The sequence below is a fragment of the Carcharhinus amblyrhynchos genome, chromosome 20 (assembly GCF_965287045.1).
Source record: "Carcharhinus amblyrhynchos chromosome 20, sCarAmb.v2.hapA, whole genome shotgun sequence".
Taxonomy (NCBI): Eukaryota; Metazoa; Chordata; class Chondrichthyes; order Carcharhiniformes; family Carcharhinidae; genus Carcharhinus; species Carcharhinus amblyrhynchos.
In genome coordinates, this window is record NC_137343.1 from 51,363,886 (window position 1) to 51,383,208 (window position 19,323).

The 19,323-nt window shown below is 43.6% G+C and overlaps 1 protein-coding gene across 7 annotated transcripts in view; it reads right to left on the minus strand.

The window, feature by feature from the left end:
* Nucleotides 1-19,323, minus strand: part of specc1la (sperm antigen with calponin homology and coiled-coil domains 1-like a) — a 281,487-nt gene that overhangs the window by 197,803 nt on the left and 64,361 nt on the right. For all 7 annotated transcript variants that reach the window (XM_080208609.1, XM_080208608.1, XM_080208607.1 and 4 more), the window contains exon 3: nucleotides 4,404-4,578. In XM_080208609.1, the coding sequence (XP_080064735.1) occupies nucleotides 4,404-4,578 (175 nt within the window). The remainder of the gene's footprint in view (nucleotides 1-4,403; nucleotides 4,579-19,323) is intronic.

The following is a 19,323-nucleotide window of genomic DNA, read 5'->3' on the forward strand; positions in this document are numbered from 1 at the left end:
GTTGTCCAACAATGAAGAGCAGTGCACTGTGCTGAAACGGAGCTGACTCTGGAATAGTTTGGAAGGGATACAGCAACTGCTAAGGAATGAGTGAGCACATCTTTGTGACACTCTGAAGCTCTTCACTTCCACTGGAATACCGGAGCGCTGTCATTCTCCCCGAAACAAAGATGGCAGCCTATTTGTACATAGCTAGGTCCAATAAAAGTAATCAAATAATCCGTACAATACGTCCCTGGGTTTTTTTTTATAGCCATGCAAACAGGTAGATATGCCTCATGTAAAAGGTGGTATTGACAACAATGTTATACTCTCTCAGCCTTGCACTGAAGATTGCATAGCGTTGGCTGACAAGTAATGTACTAGAATGGAGTGTGAACCCATAACCTCCTGACACAGCAACAAGATGTCTACATTAAAGGATATTTTTCAAACGTATGAGATTTAAGAGATTTGCAATCATCACTCATTCTCTAACATGAAATTAGAGTGCTGACCAAAATCCGTTATAATACCCTATTCTTAAACACAGGTACAAAGTTTGCTCATTTTCTCCCTGGTGCTCTGTGATTCTTGCAGAAATTTTCTCTCAACCCCTTATACGAACCACAGGAATTCCAGGATGAAGAAAGACTAAATTCCATTTTGTTCATCTTTTAACATTCTGCAGTTGCGTAAAATAACCATAATGGAGTAGCTCATTAATGACAATGATCGATCTTAATCAAGAAAGTCCATGACAAATCCAGACACGAAGCAACAAAAACCCCCACAGGAGTGTTTTTGGAATCATGCCTCTAAAGTCACCTGTCCCTCCCAACAACTCAACACTTAGCATGTCTTATTTGGCCCAATCAGCCAGACAGCAGCCCAGGGCCCATGGTCTGTGGGTTAGAAAGTCTAGGATCCAGTTGCAGAGGGGAGGAGCCGAGCCCCAGATCACGAAGTTTAAGAATAAAAGTGTTAAAAGCTGAGCTGTAGTCTATGAACAGGAGTCTGACATATGTGTCTGTTATCTAGGTGTTCCAGGGTTCAGTGTAGGGCCATGGAGATGGTGTCTGCTGTTGCAGTGATAGGTGAACCATAGTAGATAATAATGAAGTGCTTCAATAATAATAATAATCACTTCCCTAAGTGATTAAGATCCCCCTGTAATTTTTGATAACCTTCTTTGCTATCAAAATTACCTCCTAATTTAGTATCATCTACAAACTTACTAACTATGCCTTATACATTCACATCCAAATCACTTATGTAAATAAAGCAAAACAAGGGTCCCAGCACTAACCCCTGAGGCACACCACTAGCCACAGGCTTCCAGTCCAAGAAACAACCTTCGACCATCACCCTCTGTTTCCTGCTATCGATCCAATATTGAATCCAGTTAGCTAGTTCTCCCTGGATCCCATGCAACTGAACCTTCTAGACTAGCCTGCCAAGCAGGACCTTATTAAAGGCCTTGCTAAAGTCCATATAGACAACATCTACTGCCCTACCCTCATCCTTCCTCCTGGTTACCTCTTCAAAAAAACTCAGATTCATCAGACATGACTTCCCACACTCAAAGCTGCGCTATCCCTAATCTTAAACCCCTAATCCTAAAAAAACTCTTCCAAAATTTCTTCAGTTCAAATACCCGTCAATGAATGCTTGTTTCCCTTTACTAAGGCCAGGGAATAATTTGCATTACTAACAATCAACTGACTTAGATGTTTCCAAAACATTTCTCTTCATTCAAAGAACAAAGACCAGTACAGCACAGGAACAGGCCCTTTGGTCCTCCAAGCCTGCACTGTTCATGCACCCAACGTTTGTATCCCTCTATTCCCAGTCTGTTCATGTGGCTATCTAGATAAAGTCTTAAACGATCATTTCTTCACTCAGAAGATGGGACTCATGAAGACTTCTAACCTGCTTTCAACCTTGCAAATTCAAACTCTTCTCAAATTTTCCATATTATTTAGTATGAAATATTCTATCATACTCAGTGGAACAGGTTTTGGCCATAAGGCAATGTCTACAGGGAAGGTTTCTGCGTTCACTTTGCAGCAGAAGCATCAGCAGTATCTGGTAATGCCATTCCCATTTCAGAGTCCACTTCTTCCTGTTGAGTTTTCTCAGGCTACGGTTTGGTCTTGGTCTCACCCTTGATTGTCCAACATGCCCTCAGCAATGGCTGGGTTCAGGTTGCCCCTGGTTCACTCAATGGCCTCGCAGTTCTTCTGGTTCACTGTCAGCTATTAGATCTCCTAAACTCACCCCTGGCTCATTGTCCAGCCTTCCTCTGCTATGTTGGGCTGGTTGAATCACCCCACTGCTCTTCTTGACGATCACTAGCGCCTCCTCTTCATCCCCCCACACCCTGAGGCAAGCCCAATGTTGGCTCAGGCTGCCAGCCTGGCCATTTATGCTCCTTAGACCCCTGGGCCTGGTCAGAAATTGGTTTGCCTTTTTTTTATATTTGGGTTGCCTGCCTCACCCTCCTCAGCTCTGGCGTTGAGGTCAAGAGTCTACCAGCAGCTTCCCTCGATAACAGCAGTTACCGCCTACCCTTCTTGCTTGACCCTCACAAGCCTGAGCCTCCCAAAATAAGCTCATGATCTTGCTGCTGGTTCAAGCTGCCCGCCTGGCTATCTGACCTCCTCGACCCTGCTTAGAAAACCCGGAGTCCTGCTATCAGGCTCTGATTGTTGCTCCAAAGCCACAGGCCAGCATGCCCCCTCCCCCATTGGTTAGGGCCCTATGCCTAGGAACAATAAATTTAATTGTGAGACCGTTTCTGGTCATGACCTCAGTAGATCACAGAAGAAATTCTGGGATTACAAGGTCCGAATTGGAATCGCTGCCATGGAGCACCATCATAGAATTCTTGCAATGGGCCACTTGAATAGAATTATAACTTCCTGGTATGTTCCGCAGTCAGGTTTCTGGCTTGGTATATGCTCCACATATAACTACAAAAATTAAATAACATATCCCCAGAGATTGGACCCTTACAATTCAGGCTGCAATATATGCTACAGACACCTTGCCATTTCCAACCAGCACCTGGTCCCTCTGTCAGCTGCCTCCCTTCCCCTTCTCCGACACCCGTGGACTTCCCCACCCCACTCTCCACCTCCCTCCCCAACCCGCTGCCCCCCTCCATTCTCCCTGACCCTTGCCAACTCCCTTCCCGGTCACTACACTTGCTGCCTCCCTCACTGACTGTATATTAGCCCTTGCAATGATAGGTAAATTATGATTGTATAAAGGTTTCCCCTGTAAACAGTGCAACAATAAAATGGAGACAAGAGTCTCCATTTTAGGGTTACTATGCTCATAGTTTCTCAGGATCTTACACACTAGCACGCTACATGACATAAAGCCTTTTGTTTTAAGCAGGACTTGAGTCACATCAAAACAATCTACCTGACAGGAACGCAAGTTACACAGACCATTTGCCCCTTCCTCCAGTGCATGTCATTTATAAAGCATTAAAATGTGGTCACAATGAGAAAAGATTTAGATAGCACTGCATTGGGCAGTGCTGCAGAATTACTTCTTCCTGACATGTCTCAAATTCAGGATCATGCTTTGGCAAGTTAGGGAGTGACTGGTCCCTCGCTACTGTACGACCAAGCCACAAATGACTGCATGATCACTACATGCCAGTGTTAGCGCCCCGGACCAGGACCCCAAGGTATATTAAAGGTAAACCCTAACAATTCTTCTATTTTGGCATAAATGTGAGGAAAGGATGTTTCGCTCTGCTTAAAACACATTTTAAATATAGTTAGCAATCACAAATATACATGCTACAACGCGTGTAGACAGCCTTGGAGTTTTCAGAGTGATATAGAGCTTTCAAAAGCCTACAAAATTCTTCTAACTTCAACCTGAACAGCCAAACTCCAACCCCTTTCTGCAAAAATTAATTCTTTCTGCTATAGATCCAGGACTGCACAGAAACCACAGCATCATATGAGCCTGTCAAGCTAATCTGAAATCCCAGGAGAACTTAAGTAAATGAAAGCCCATTACCTCTACTTAACATAACCATTTGAAGGTTGACATGAGTAATTATTTTGCTCTCCCAGCATCTGAACAGCATCTGCCAGACACACTACTATTGCAGAAAAAGGCTGAACTTTAAAACATTTACCTGAAACATTAAAGAAATTATATATCATTTGCACAATTTCATCACACATGTGAAATATATGTGAAACATATCACCATGTAGTCAGGTACAGATCAGAACACACTGAGAAATGCAAGGTACATGCTGGTAAGGATTGCCCTAATGATAAAGTGTATACAATCATATGAACAGAACAAATTGTTTAAAATTTCAAATTAAAAATAGAAGCTTCAAAAACCATTGGCTGTGCACAGCAAAGTGGAGCTGAGCAGGAACAAACCTGCAGGATTCTTTGTTTTGCCATCAGGATTGCTGCTTGTGGTCGGTCCTGATGCTGCAGAGCTTGACCCTATTGGTGCAGGTGGGCAGAGGTTCTTCTTAACTTTGGTACTGTTGGTCAAAGTCAGTCCACCAGGTGCCCCTGCCAACAGATCATCATTGCTCCTGCTCTTGCTCTGTTGGAAAAGGAGAAACCACAAGGATAAAATTGCAGCAAAGTTTGGTAACGTTAGCTGAGTTTGTCCCAGCGCATTTTCTAAAAGATGCTGATGTACTGGCAACAAACCCAGCCACGATAATAAACGCCATCTCAAAAAATAATGCTAATGCATTCAGACAACTTGACACAACTGGCACAAAACATATGTGGAACCCAATTATTGTGAGTACAGCCATAATTTTGGTTTTAAGCAAAGGCTACCTGTAATTATCCAAGTCAGAAAGGTTAGTCCTTCCATCTCATCCTCCACTCTGTCCCAAACATAAAAGATCCAATATGAAGTGCACAGAAGCAATGTTAACAGTCAACTATCAAATGTGAACTGTTAGTTGTTTAATGGGAGTTATGATAAAATGTCATTAACCTGAAACTTGTTTGTGCAAGGTTTTTTGTACTAAAATTAGTGCATGTGGCTAAAGTAGTGTTACTGTGACCATGCCTGTGGCTAGTTAGTTACATCTGTTGTGTACTGCTAAGAAAGTTCCTGGCCAACTAAATGCTCACGACATGTAACATGGTTAATGAAAGGAAAGATCAGTTTTAATTGGTCAATGCTCAACAGGGCAGGCAGCTCATTTTCTGAATCAACAGTTCAAGTGTCAACTGACATTTTAATCCTATTCTGTCTCTCTCATTTACATTTGGTCCTCCGTTTTGTTGCAGGAAAGTGGCACGGTGGCACAGTGGTTAGCACTGCTACCTCACAGCGCCGGGGCCCAGGTTGGATTCCTGGCTTGGGTCACTGTGTGGACCCCGTACGTTCTCTGTGTCTGCGTGGGTTTCCTCCATATGCTCTGGTTTCCTGCCACATTCTGAAAGGCTGGTTAGGTGCATTGATCCAAACAGGCACTGTGGCAACTCGGGGAATTTCACAGCAGCTTCACTGCAGTGATAATGTAAGCCTTACTTGTGACTAACAAATAAATAAATAAATGGCCATATCCACTTGAATACTGCCATGTAGTTAAACAGCAACCTCTGAAGGGAGATTGATTACTCTTTTCAGCATACTGCTTAACAGAAACTAGTTACAAAAGTTATGGGATAGTCTTCACAGTAAATGTGTTTCTGACATTCCAACATGTTCGAATGCAAGCAAATGCACTGTTGTAATTAAAATATCCAACCCTGAAGTTTTAAGCTAAGTAAAGTTCTCCAAAGGTCAAACTGCTCTGGAACATAATGTACAAATTCTCACATTAATTTTCTCTAGAGAAGAAAGACTGCAAGTCAATCTGCACTGGATTGGTTTGCCAGATTTTCCAAGTTATGCCAGGATTTGTTGGACAGGTGCCAATACAATAAAAGCAGCAATGTTATTTATCTAGTCCTTTCCCATCTGGTTTCAATAAATGAAAGCAAAAGTGCTCAAAAAAATACATTATAAAAACAAATCTATTCCTGGTGATCCCCTGAAGCAAGATAACTGCTAGAAAATCACTCAAAATTCTTCCAAGACTCACTGACAACATCCTTATTAGTCACGTACAAAGACTTGGTTCAAGAATTGTGATAAATGAGATTAGAATGATGTATGCTTGCCCACCAACTGTCCAATGGTTCAAGCCATGCTGTAACTGCAAAAACAGGGTGGACAGAGAGATCTCTCTCTTGGAACAGGGATTTCATTGTGTACAAGACTGGATCCCCAAGGTATTTCCCCTCAACTCATCGAATGTTCTAAGTTTGAAAATAGCTGGGGGAAGTGACATTAGTGGCAGGGCTATTAATTTAGTAACTGAAAGAGTCAAACTTCGTTCTTTGATGAAATAATGGCAAGGGCTGATGAGGGCAGTGCAGTTGATAGTGTGCAAATGGACATTCAAAAGGCATTTGCTCAAAGTACTACACAATATGCTTTTTGAAGCCCACAGGATTAAAGGGAGAAATACAATATGGATAGAAACATACAGAATACCACATAAGTAGCCACACAGGGCAGTGGATCAGTTTAAAAGATCTAGGAGCTCAAGTCTGTTGACTGGCTAAATTTGCAGAAAAATTGAAGTGCAATGTCACAGGGAAATAGATGATTGGTTGCTAAGTATTTTGTTTATCTTTAAAAAAAGATGTAATTTATTAGTAATTGTATGAGTGACAACACTATTTAAAAGTCAAATGGGAGTAGTAGGGCTTCTTAATCATAAATTATAATAAATGTATTAGCACATAATAAAGATAACAGATCAGGTGAAGTTTTTTATTTGCTCACGGAACGTGGACATCACTGGCTGGCTGGTCGGTCCAGGATTTATTGCCTGAGGGCAATTAAGAGTCAACCATATTGCTGCAACTGAAGAATGCAGCAGCTCCTGGAATGATCCAGAGCAAACACGTCTGTAAGTGTCCACAGCTTGAGGAACTTTAGCTCAGAGTCACTGAGCTGAACGTTGAGCTGCAGACACTGCAATGCATCAGGGAGGGAGAAGTTACAAGGACACTTTGTTCCAGCAGCCAGTCACACTCCAGGATAGGATCTTCTGATATGGTCAGTGATCAGGGACAGGAAGGGGTGACTACAAATAAGGCAGGAATGCGGATTGAGAAGGAAGAAGTCAAGAAACCTCAGCTCTTGCAACTGGCCAACAGGTTTGTGGTGCATGCAACCTACACAGATGAACGTGAGGAATATGGGATGGATGAGCAAACTGACCAGTAAATTGGAGGAGTTAACAGAAATATAGTAATAATAGGGGACAGTAAAGTCAGAGGCCAAAAGTTCTGCTTTCTGCCTGATGCCAGGACTTGGCACATCTGCTGAAAGCTGGAAGGGAACCTGCTTTGGGAGACGGAGGATCCAGTGGTCATAATCCATGTTGCTATCAATGATATAGGTAGGACTTAGAAAGAGGTTCTACTTAGGGAATATGAAGAGTTTGGGGTTAAACTTAAAAAACAGAATCTTAAAGATAATAATGTTTGGATTAGGGGCGACACGGTGGCATAGTGGCTAGCACTGCTGCCTCAGCACCAGGGATCTGGGTTCGATTCCCAGCCTCAGGTCACAGTCTGTGTGGAATTTGCACGTTCTCCCTGCGTCTGTGTGGGTTTCCTGTGGGTGCTCCAGTTTCTTCCCACAGTCCAAAGATGTACAGGTTAGGTAGATTGGTCATGCCCCTTAGTGTCCCCAAATGTATAGGTTATGGGGATTATTTGGGTAAATACCAGGGGTTACGGGGATAGTGTCTGAGGGGGAATGTTGTCAGTGCAGGCTCGATGGGCAAAATGGCCTACTTCTGCACTGTAGAGATTCTATTACCAGAGCTACGAGCAAGTTGGCATTGGTTAAATCAGATTCAAGAGTTAAATATGTGGTTCATATTTAGTGCAGGAGAAATAGGTTTCAGTTCATGGAGCAATGGAACGAGTAGTGGGGAAAGCGGGAGCCGTACTAGAGTAAAGAGCAGCGAAAATTACAGCACAGGAACAGGCCCTTTGGCCCTCCAAGCCTGCACCGACCATGTTGCCCATCTGAACTAAACCCCGTACCCTTCGGGGACCATATCCCCCTATTCCCGTCCTATTCATGTATTTGTCCGGACGCTCCTTAAAAGTCATTATCGTATCTGCTTCCACTACCTTCCCCGCCAATGAGTTCCAGGCACTCACCACCCTCTGTGTAAAAGACTTGCCTCATACATCTCCTCAAACCTGGCCCCTCACACCTCAAACCTATGCCCCTTAGTAATTGACTCTTCCACCCTGGGAAAAAGCTTCTGACTATCCATTCTGTCCAATCCCTTCATAATTTTGTAGGCTTTTATCAGGTCTCCCCTCAACCTCCATTGTTCCAGCAAGAACGAATAGAGTTCTTCAAAAGCTCCTCGTAGCTAATGCCTTCCAAACAGGCAACATCCTGGTAAATCTTTTCTGTACCCTCTCCAAAGCCTCCACACCCTTCTGGTAGTGTGGCGACCAGAATTGAACACTATATCCTAAAGCCGGCATAAACAAGGCTCTATAAAGCTGCAACGTGACTTGCCAATTTTTGAACTCAATGCCCAGGCCGATGAAGGCAAGCATGCAGAATGCCTTCTTGACTTTCTTCTCCACCTGCATTACCACATTGACCAGTGTACCTGTACACCGAAATCCCTTTGCCTATCAATACTCAAAGATTCTTCCATTTACTGTATATTGCCCACCTGTATTAGACCTTCCAAAATGCATTACCTCACATTTGTCCTGACTAAACTCCATCTGCCATCTCTCCGCCCAAGTCTCCAACTGATCTATATCCTACTATATCATCTGATGGTCCTTATCACTATCCGCAATTTCACCAACCTTTGTGTCATCCACAAACCTACTAATCAAACCAGTTACATTTTCCTCCAAATCATTTACATACATTACAAACAGCAAAGGATCCCTGAGGAATGCCACTTGTCACAGCACTCCATTTAGAAACACACCCTTCCCACTGCTACCCTCTATCTTCTATGACTGAGCCAGTTCTGTATCCACCTTGCCAGCTCACCTCTGATCCCATGCAACTTCACCTTCTGTACCAGTCTGCCATGAAGGACCTTGTCAAAGGCCTTACTGAAATCCATGTAGGCAACATCCACTGCCCTATTCTTTTCAATCATCTTTGTCACTTCCTCGAAAAACTCGATCAAGTTCGTGAGACATGACCTCCCCTTCATTAAACCATGTTGCCTCTTGCTAATAGGTCCACTTATTTCCAAATGGGAGTATATCCTGTCTCGAAGAATCCTCTCCAATAATTTCCCTACCACTGACGCAAGGCTCACCGGCCTCTAATTACCTGGATTATCCTTGCTACCCTTCTTAAACAAAGGAACAACGTTGGCTATTCTCCAATCATCAGGGACCTCCCCTATAGCCAGTGAAGATTCCTCTCAAGGTCCCAGCAATTTCCTCCCTTGCCTCTCTCAGTATTTTTGAGTATGTCCTGTCAGGCCCTGGGAACTTGTTTACCATGATGTTTTTCAAGACCCCCAATACCTCCTCCTTTAGTCTCACCACGACCCAAACTATCTACGCACCCTTCCTCAGGCTCATCCACCAAATCCTTCTCTTTGGTGAATACTGACGGAAAGTATTCATTTAATACCTTGCCCATTTCCTCTGGCTCCACGCGCAGATTCCCTCCCCTGTCCTTGAGGGGGCCAACCCTCTCTCTGGCTACCCTCTTGCTCTTTACACATGTATAAAAAGCCTTGGGATTTTCCTTAATTCTGTTGGCCAACTTTTCATGATCCCTTTTAGCCCTCCTGACTCCTTGCTTAACTTTCTTTCTACTGTTCCTGCATTCCACACTTGCTTCACGTGTTCCCAGCCTCCTAGCTTTGGCAAATGCTTTTTGACTAGGCTCACGATACCACTCATTATCCAACATTCCCAGAACTTGCTATACTTACCCTTCATCCTCGCAGAACATGCCAGTCCTGAATTCCTATCAACTTGGACTTGAAAGCCTCCCACATGCCAAATGTTGATTTGTCCTCAAACATCTGCCCCCAATCCACATTCTTCAGTTCCTGCCTAATATTGTTGTTATCAGCCTTCCCCCAGTTTAGCACCTTCACATGAGAACTACACCTATCACTATCCTTCAGTACCTTAAAGCTTACTGAATTACTGTTGACACACTTTCACCTAGATCGTGCTGGGAACAGTGTCCTGGTAAATTGAATGATCAGGGCAAGAGAGATGACTTTTTCGGAACGCTGCCCCTTCATCAGGTAAGTGGGAGTTCTATTCACAAACAGAGCATATGAAGACACAAACTCAATTTACAAAATAATGGTTGGAATGTGAGTCTTTGCAGGTAATCAAGTCTTATAGGTACAGACAACATGAGTGGAGAGAGGGTTAAGCACAGGTTAAAGAGATGTGTATTGTCTCCAGCCAGGACAGTTAGTGAGATTTTGCAACCCTGATAAATTGTGGGGGTTACTGATAGCATGACATGAACCCAAAATCCCAGTTAAGGCTGTCCTCACATGTGAGGAACTTGGCTATCCAACTCTCTCAGCGACTCTGTGTTGTCATGTGTCGGGAAGGTCGCCTCAGATGCTTGATGACCAACACAGACATGAACGGCCATCTTTTTGGGTTGCATGACAAGGCAGGTGAGCAAGGTAGCAGTAAGGAAACTGGTAATCATAGAATGGCAAGAAGGCACAGATCATACAAACCAAGAATGTGCCAATAAATAAGACTGGAGATGGGGAAAATAGTAAAAGGGCAGAACTAAAGACTTTGTATCTAATTGCCCACAGAATTTGTAATAAGGTGGATGAATTGGCAAATAGAAATAAATATGTATGATCTGATAGCCATTGCAGAGACATGGCTATAAGATGATAATGGCTGGGATCTGAATGCTCATGGGTACATGACATTTTGAAAGGACAGGAAAGTGAAGTGGTAGCTCTGTTAGTTAAGGATGGTATCAGTATGTCAGTGAGGGGTGACCTTAGATCTGCTGATCAAGATACAGAATCTTTATCAGAGGGAGAGGAGGGGTGGGTGGGCCGCACCTTGTTAAGATGCTCTTTCAGAGAATGCAAACTTGATGGAATAAATGGCCTCCTTCTGCACTGTAGGCATTATATGGTTCTAAGGTTCATTCAACTCATTCCTGGAACAAAGGGCTTAATTTATGAAGAAAGCTTAAACAGGTTGGGACTATACCCATCAGAGTTTAAACGAATGAGAATCGTCGCATTAAATTAAATGTATTAGAGCCATGTTCTTGCGCTCAGGATCTGTTGTAGCAGTTTTTTATGCACTCAGAGCTGTGTCTACTGGCGTCCTGTATTGTGTTGTGCCAGCCTAATTGTTTCTAATGGTTAGAATGTTGGTTTTATCTGAAATAATGCTATTCTACTGTTTTCCCCTGGGACTTTGCAGAGTGGGGCTTCATTGGGATGACTGGTCATGTGACGAGGAAGCCAGGGCTTTTCATAGAATATATTCAAGCTTAGGTGCTGCTTTTGAGTTAAGAGAAAGCAGTGTTTCTCTTCTCCCCTCTCTGAAGACTGGAATCTGCCAAGAGATAAATCTCCATTTTTGAGATTCTGCTGTATGAGAGTTGCTGTTTTAGAAGCTGTAGAGGGAGAGGTTTCCTTTTCTGTCTCTGGGGTCAGGCGATTAAGAACTGCCAGAGGCTGGGTTTGCCTCTCTGAGGCTTTGGTGTTTAGAGGATATATCCTTCTCTGAAAACTGTTGCCAGGATCTGTGTCCAGCAGTGTTAAAAAGTTGAAAATCCGGCATCACGTGAGCATACTTGTTTTTGTGCTAATTCTGAAGAAGGGTGTATGCTTGTGGGATATTGCTTGACATGTCCCCCACTGGTTAGTTCAACCTGCGCCAGCTAAACTAAATACCCACCCACACTCACTTCTTCCCAGCAGATCTTTCAGAATGAGATTGCTAATTAACCCTGCCACATTGCAAGATCTAAAGGCTTTTGCCTTTTGTAACAGTCCAGGAAACTGTTACAAAAGCATTCTACAAGTCCATCCCCCAGGCTATCCTGTATATGAAGATTCTATATCCCTGACAATAACTATATTAGCAATGATCAGAGCAAATTGAATTGGAACAAATGCATAGTTACTGACAGGGATCCTTCAAGCTACTCCCAGCAGCCTTTTCTGACCTGGTTATTTCTGATCTTCACCCATACTGATACCACTTTCTGAATACAAGATTCATTTGTCACTCTTTAGGCTAGGGTTTTTAGAATGACAGTTTCTTTTCCCGCAATCTGAGGAGAGGGTGGTGAACACATCCCCACCTGTCCCACAGCCATTTTACACTCCAAATGCGCCAGTTGGCTGGAGCAGGAGTTCCATCCCTCAGTTAGGAGGAAGAGCCTCCTCAGTGCTGCCAGCCAGTCTAATTCCTGGGGGTCCAGGGACACACGTATATGCTCAAAGAACTTGCATTCACTTTCTGCCAGCCTAAAAATAGAGGGCCAGCTCCCATCCAGCCTCAAGTGGTCAATAATGGGTCACTTAAGGCCTCACTTGGGGAAAGGGTGGACAGGCCAGCCAGGGCCTCGCTGAAGCATGAAGGCCAGCATTCCATTAGCCTTTTTAATTATTTCTGTGGCTGTTCATAACATTTTTATAATCTAAATACTTGAAGCCCCCAAATCTCTTTGTGCCTCCACTCTTCCATCTTTCTACCATTTAGAAAGCTCCCTGTTCTGACCTTTTGTTTTTAAGTGGATCACCCCATGATTGAATCCATTGAAATCTATTTGCTGTAGTTTTGTCTATTCACTTAATTCATCAATATCTCTCTGCAGCATGGCTCAATTTATAATATGGTTTGTGTGTGTGTGTCATAGACACATGTGGTTTTTGATCCTATCAACCAAGAGACTCCACCAAAGATCCTTAAGGACACCACTTGTCACATTCTGCCAATGAGTACCTGCTCATTATCCCTCTAATTCCCATTGCTCAGCCAATTTTCTAACCAGGTTAATAATCAACTCCACAAGCTTCAATTCAGTCAACAGGCTCTTATAAGGGACTGATCTTGGAGGTTTGTCGCTCATTAATTCCATTATTTTCTTCATTCTTTCATTTTGTTTACATTCATTTTGCTGAGTCCCTCCTGATTCAATATTAGTTTCTTTGGGATTTACTGTACTGTAAATACTGTCTCTCGGTAATTATTCAACATGCCCATATGTCACTTCCTTATTTTCTCCGACAATAGAACCATCAGTTTCAAGAGTCAATAATGTTCATGACCATATTTATTTTTCTTACATAATTGTAACACTTTGTATTAATGCTAATATCACTTATTGTTCTTTGTATTTTTCCCATTTGTCAAAATCTGGGTTATACTTTGTATTATAAACTTTTTTCTTTTGTTTTATGTTTTCTCTGATCTCTAATTGTCCACGGCTGTCCTTTTTAGCAAGAAGTTTATACTCCTTCTTTAGTTCTATCACATTAAATTGTATTTTGAAAACCTCCTATTTTATCCTTGAACAGATTTGCCAAGTTTGACAATCTGTCTATCATCCTATAGAAGTCAGCCTTAGAAAAACCTAAAATATGAGTAGCTGTTGAGAAACTATTAGAGAAATTTCTGAAGGAGTGCATCTATTACCACTTGGAGAGGCAAAGCTTGATCAGGGATAGTCAGCGTAGCTTCATCAAATGGAGATCATGTCTAACAAATTTGACTGAATTTTTTGAGGTGGTGACCAGGTGTGTAGACAAGGGTAGTGCAGTTGATGTAGTTTATATTGATTTCAGCAAAGCCTTTGACAACACGATGTTGCGCCGACCAGTTACAAAACAATGACCCACTAACCTAAACCAATCCCTTCTCGTCCATAAACCTATCCACGGATCTCTTAAATGCCCCCAAACTAGGCGCATTTACAACTGCAGCAGGCAGGGCATTCCAATCCCTCACCACCCTCTGGGTAAAGAACCTACCCCTGACATCCGTCCTATAACTACCACCCCTTAATTTAAAGCCATGCCCCCTCGTGCTAGATTTCTCCATCAGAGGGAAAAGGCTATCACTATCCACCCTATCTAAACCTCTAATCATCTTATATGTTTCAATAAGATCCCCTCTTAGCCGCCTTCTTTCCAGCGAAAACAACCCCAAATCCCTCAGCCTCTCCTCATAGGACCTCCCCTCCATACCAGGCAACATCCTGGTAAACCTCCTCTGCACCCTCTCCAAAGCCTCCACATCCTTCCTGTAATGTGGGGACCAGAACTGCACACAGTACTCCAAGTGCGGCCGCACCAGAGTTGTGTACAGTTGCAACACGACGCTGCGACTCCTAAATTCAATCCCCCTACCAATAAACGCCAAGACACCGTATGCCTTCTTAACAACCTTATCTACTTGATTCCCAACTTTCAGGGATCTATGTACACATACACCTAGATCCCTCTGCTCATCCACACTATTCAAAGTCCTCCCGTTAGCCCTATACTCGACACATCTGTTATTCCTACCAAAGTGAATTACCTCACACTTCTCCGCATTAAACTCCATCCGCCACCTCTCGGCCCAGCTCTGCAACCTGTCTAAGTCTTCCTGCAAACTATGACACCCTTCATCACTATCTACCACACCTCCGACTTTGGTGTCATCAGCAAACTTACTAATCCACCCAACTATACCCTCATCCAGATCATTAATAAAAATTACAAACAGCAGTGGCCCCAAAACAGATCCCTGAGGCACACCACTCGAAACCAAACTCCATGATGAATATTTACCATCAACCACCACCCTCCGTCTCCTATCCGCTAGCCAATTCCTGATCCAATTCCCTAGATCACCCCCAATCCCATACATCTGCATTTTCTGCAGAAGCCCACCATAGTGAACCTTATCAAACGCCTTACTAAAATCCATATACACCACGTCCACTGCCTTACCCCCATCCACCTCTTTGGTCACTTTCTCAAAAAACTCAATAAGGTTAGTAAGGCACGACCTACCCGCCACAAAACCATGCTGACTATCTCCAATCAATTCTTTACTCTCCAAATAACTATAAATCCTATCCTTAATAATTTTTTCTAAAACCTTGCCCACAACAGAAGTGAGACTCACCGGTCTATAATTCCCGGGGAAGTCTCTGTTCCCCTTCTTAAACAATGGGACAACATTCGCTAACCTCCAATCTTCCGGTACTATACCAGAGGCCAACGACGACCTGAAGATCAGAGCCAGAGGCTCTGCAATCACTTCTCTTGCCTCCCAGAGAATCCTGGGGTAAATCCCATCCGGACCAGGGGACTTATCTATTTTCAGACCCTCCAGAATATCTAGCACATCCTCCTTATCAACTGCAACACTGTCAATTCTACTCCCCTGCAATCCAGTGTCCTCCTCAGATATATCCATGGGAGACTTGTAAAGAAGATAAATTTGCATGGGATACAGGGTCATTTGATCAAGTGGATTCAAAATTGGCTCAGTTGTAGGAGACAGAGGGTGATGGCAGAAGGCTGCTTTAATAACTGGAAGCCAGTATCCAGTGATGTACATGCTGGGATCCCCTATTATTCATCATTTATATAAATGACATTGATGACTAAGTGGGGAGTGGGTTTTGTAAGTTTGTGGATGACACAAAGATTGAATGGGTGGTTAACAATGAGGTTGAGTGTCTTGGGCTACAAGAAGATTCAGATAGAACGGTCAAATGGGCAGATATGTGACAGATCAAATTCAACACTGAAAAGTGAGGTGATACACTTTGGAAGGCGTAATTGGACAAGAAAGCACATGAGTAGTAGGACACTTGGAAGTTCCATGGAACAAAGAGACCTTGATGTGTTTGTCCACAGATCTCTGAAAGCAGAAGGGCATGTTAGTAAGACGGTGAAAAAGACATACAGGACACTTGTTTTTATCAATTGAGGTATTGATTGCAAAAGCAGGGAACCCTGCTGGAGTTGTATAGAACTTTCGTGAGGCTACAGTTGTGTGCAATTCTGGTCACCACATTATTGGAAAGAAGTGTTTGCACTGGAGTGGGTGCAGAGGAGATTCACCGAGGAGCTGCCTGGGCTGGAACGTTTAAGTTTTGAAGAGAGGTTGGAGAAGCTTGGGTTGTTTTCATTGGAGCAGAGAAGACTGAGGGGCAACCTAATCGAGGTGAACAAGATTATGAGAAACATGGACAGAGAGGAAAAGGAGCAGCTATTCCCTTTGGTTGAAGGACAAGTCACGAGGGGAATATGTTCACGGTGAGGGGGAGGAGGTGCGGGCGGGGCGGAGACGGATGAGGCGTGGTCCGGAATGCACTAAATGGGAGGGTGGTAGAGGGGGTTGCCTCATCTTTTAAAAAATACCTGGATGAGCATTTGGCACGTCATAACATTCAGGGCTATGGCGCAAGTGCCGGCAGATGGGATTAGCACAGTAAGAAGTCTCAACACCAGATTAAAGTCCAACAGGTTTATTTGGTAGCACAAGCTTTGAGTGTTCCTCTTTTCAAGTGAGTGGGAGTTCTGTTCACAAACAGGGTTTATACAGACATAGACTCAATTTACAAGATAATGGTTGGAATGCGAGTCTTTACAAGTAATCAAGTCTTTACAGGTACAGACAATGTGAGTGGAGAGAGGGTTAAGCACAAGTTAAAGAGCTGCGAACTGTCTCCAGCCAGGACAGTTAGTGAGATATTGCAAGCCAAGGCAAGTCATGGGGGTTACAGATTGTTTGACATGAACCGAAGATCCAGGTTGAAGCTGTGCTCATCCTGAAGCTGGCTAGTTTTTGCTTGGCGATTCTGTGTTGTCATGTGTCATGAAGGCTGACTTGGAAAATGCTTACCCAAAGATCAGAGGCCGAATGCCCGTGACCGCTGAAGTGTTCTCCAACAGGAAGAGAACAATCTCGCCTGGTGATTGTCGAGCGGTGTTCATTCATCCATTGTCGTAGCATCTGCATGGTCTCCCCAATGTACCATGTCTCAGGACATCCTTTCCTGCAGTATATCAGGTTGATAACGTTGGCCGAGTTGTAAGAGTATGTACCGTGTACCTGGTGTACGGTGTTCCCACGTGAGATGATGGCATCCATGTCAATGATCCGGCATGTCTTAGAGGTTGCTGTGGCAGGGTTGTGTGGTGTCGTGGTCACTGTTCTCCTGAAGGCTGGGTAGTTTGCTGCAGACAACAGTCTGTTTGAGATTGTGTGGATGTTTGAAGACAAAGTGGGAGTGTGGGGATGGCCCTGGCGAGATGCTCGTCTTTACTGATGACATGTTGAAGGCACCAGAGAAGCTTCTCCACTCCGGGGAAATACTAGCTGACAAAGGGTCCTCTGTCCGCTGTGTCCCATGTTTGTCTTCAGAGGTCGGTGCGGTTTTTCCACTGTGGCACGTCCCTGTGGCAGATGGGATTAGGTGGGAGTTCTGGTGTTTCTAATCTTTAGGTATGAACTTGATTTGATAGGCCTAAGAGTCTCTTCTGCACTGTATGATTTTATGATTCTGTTTCACGTATTGTGATTTCTATTTGGTAAGTGTTTATGCTCTGGTAGGTTGTCAGCTAAATGTGGCTCACTACTAAGAATTAAATCAAACAGATTTGACTTGTTGATTCTAGGGCATTGAACTGTTGGAGACTCCTGAATGCACTCACAAATTCAACAGCTTTCTGATGTACACTTTCTGATATAACTTAAGAAAGCTGTAGAGCTGGGCTGAGAGGTGGCAAATGGAGTTTAATGTGGAAAAGTGTGAGGTGACTCACTTTGGTAAGAGTAACAGGAGTACAGAATATAGGGCTAATGGAAGGACTCTTGGTAGTGTCGACAAGCAGAGAGATCTCGGTGTACATGTGCATAGCTCCCCGGAAGCTGGCACCCAGGTTGATAAGGTTGTTAAGGCGGCGTACGGTGTGTTGGCTTTTATTGGTAGAGGGATTGAATTTCGGAGCCGTGAGGTCATGTTGCAACTGTACAAAACTCTGGTGCAGCCGCACTTGGAGTATTGCGTACAGTTCTGGTCGCCGCATTATAAGAAAGATGTGGAGGCATTGGAAAGGGTGCAGAGGAGGTTTACCAGGATGTTGCCTGGTATGGTGGGAAGGTCTTATGAGGAAAGGCTGAGGGACTTGAGGTTATTTTCGTTAGAGAGAAGGTGGCTAAGAGGTGACCTAATTGAGGCATACAAGATGATCGAAGGGTTAGATAGGTTGGACAGTGAGAGCCTTTTTCCTCGGATGGTGACGGCTAACACGAGGGGACATAGCTTTAAATTGAGGGGTGGTAATTATAGGACGGATGTCAGAGGTAGGTTCTTTACTCAGAGGGTAGTAAGGGCGCGGAATGCCCTGCCTGCAGCAGTTGTGGACTCGCCAACTTTAACGGCATTCAAATGGTCATTGGATAGACATATGGATAATATTGGAATAGTTTAGGTTAGAGGGTCATTAGATTGGTTCCACTGGTCGGCGCAACATCGAGGGCCGAAGGGTCTGTACTGCGCTGGAATGTTGTATGTTCTAAAATCTTTTTTAAACCACTATTTTTACTGCATACAATCCTTACAGTGCAGGAGGCAGCCATTTGATCCATTGAGCCAACACTGGCAACACTCCCACCCGGGCCTTATTCCCATAACCCCACATTTGGCCCTTTGAGCCTGCCCTGCCATTCATCCTGATCATGGCTGATCATCAAATTCAATATCCTGACCCTGATTATCAGGGTAAATACCCTGATAATCCACCTGACACTAAGTGATAATTTAGCATGGCCAATCAACCTAACCTGCGTATCTTTGGAGTGTGGGAGGAAACCCACCCGGACATGGGGCGAACTTGCAAACTCCACAGTCAACTGAGGCTGGAATTGAACCTGGGTCCCTGGCGCTGAGACACAGCAGCACTAACCACTGTGTCACCGTGCTTATATTGCATTTATTCACGTAACATTAACAAATGAACAGACGCAAGCTTTTCAACACAAACCTCTTCCAATTTGTACATCGCAGCTTTGTATTATGGCTTCAATGCCCTTTTTATCTATTATAGCTAACTAAATTCTAAGCTAACCCTTCTTTTTAAATATCTCTATCTGTAACTAATTCTGTATCCATGTCTTACCAACAGTGTATTCTATATTTTCTTACTATTCACTTACAACCAATTTAGATAGAATGGAAAAATTGTGTCCCATGTTCTGGATTTGCCCACTAAAGAAAGGA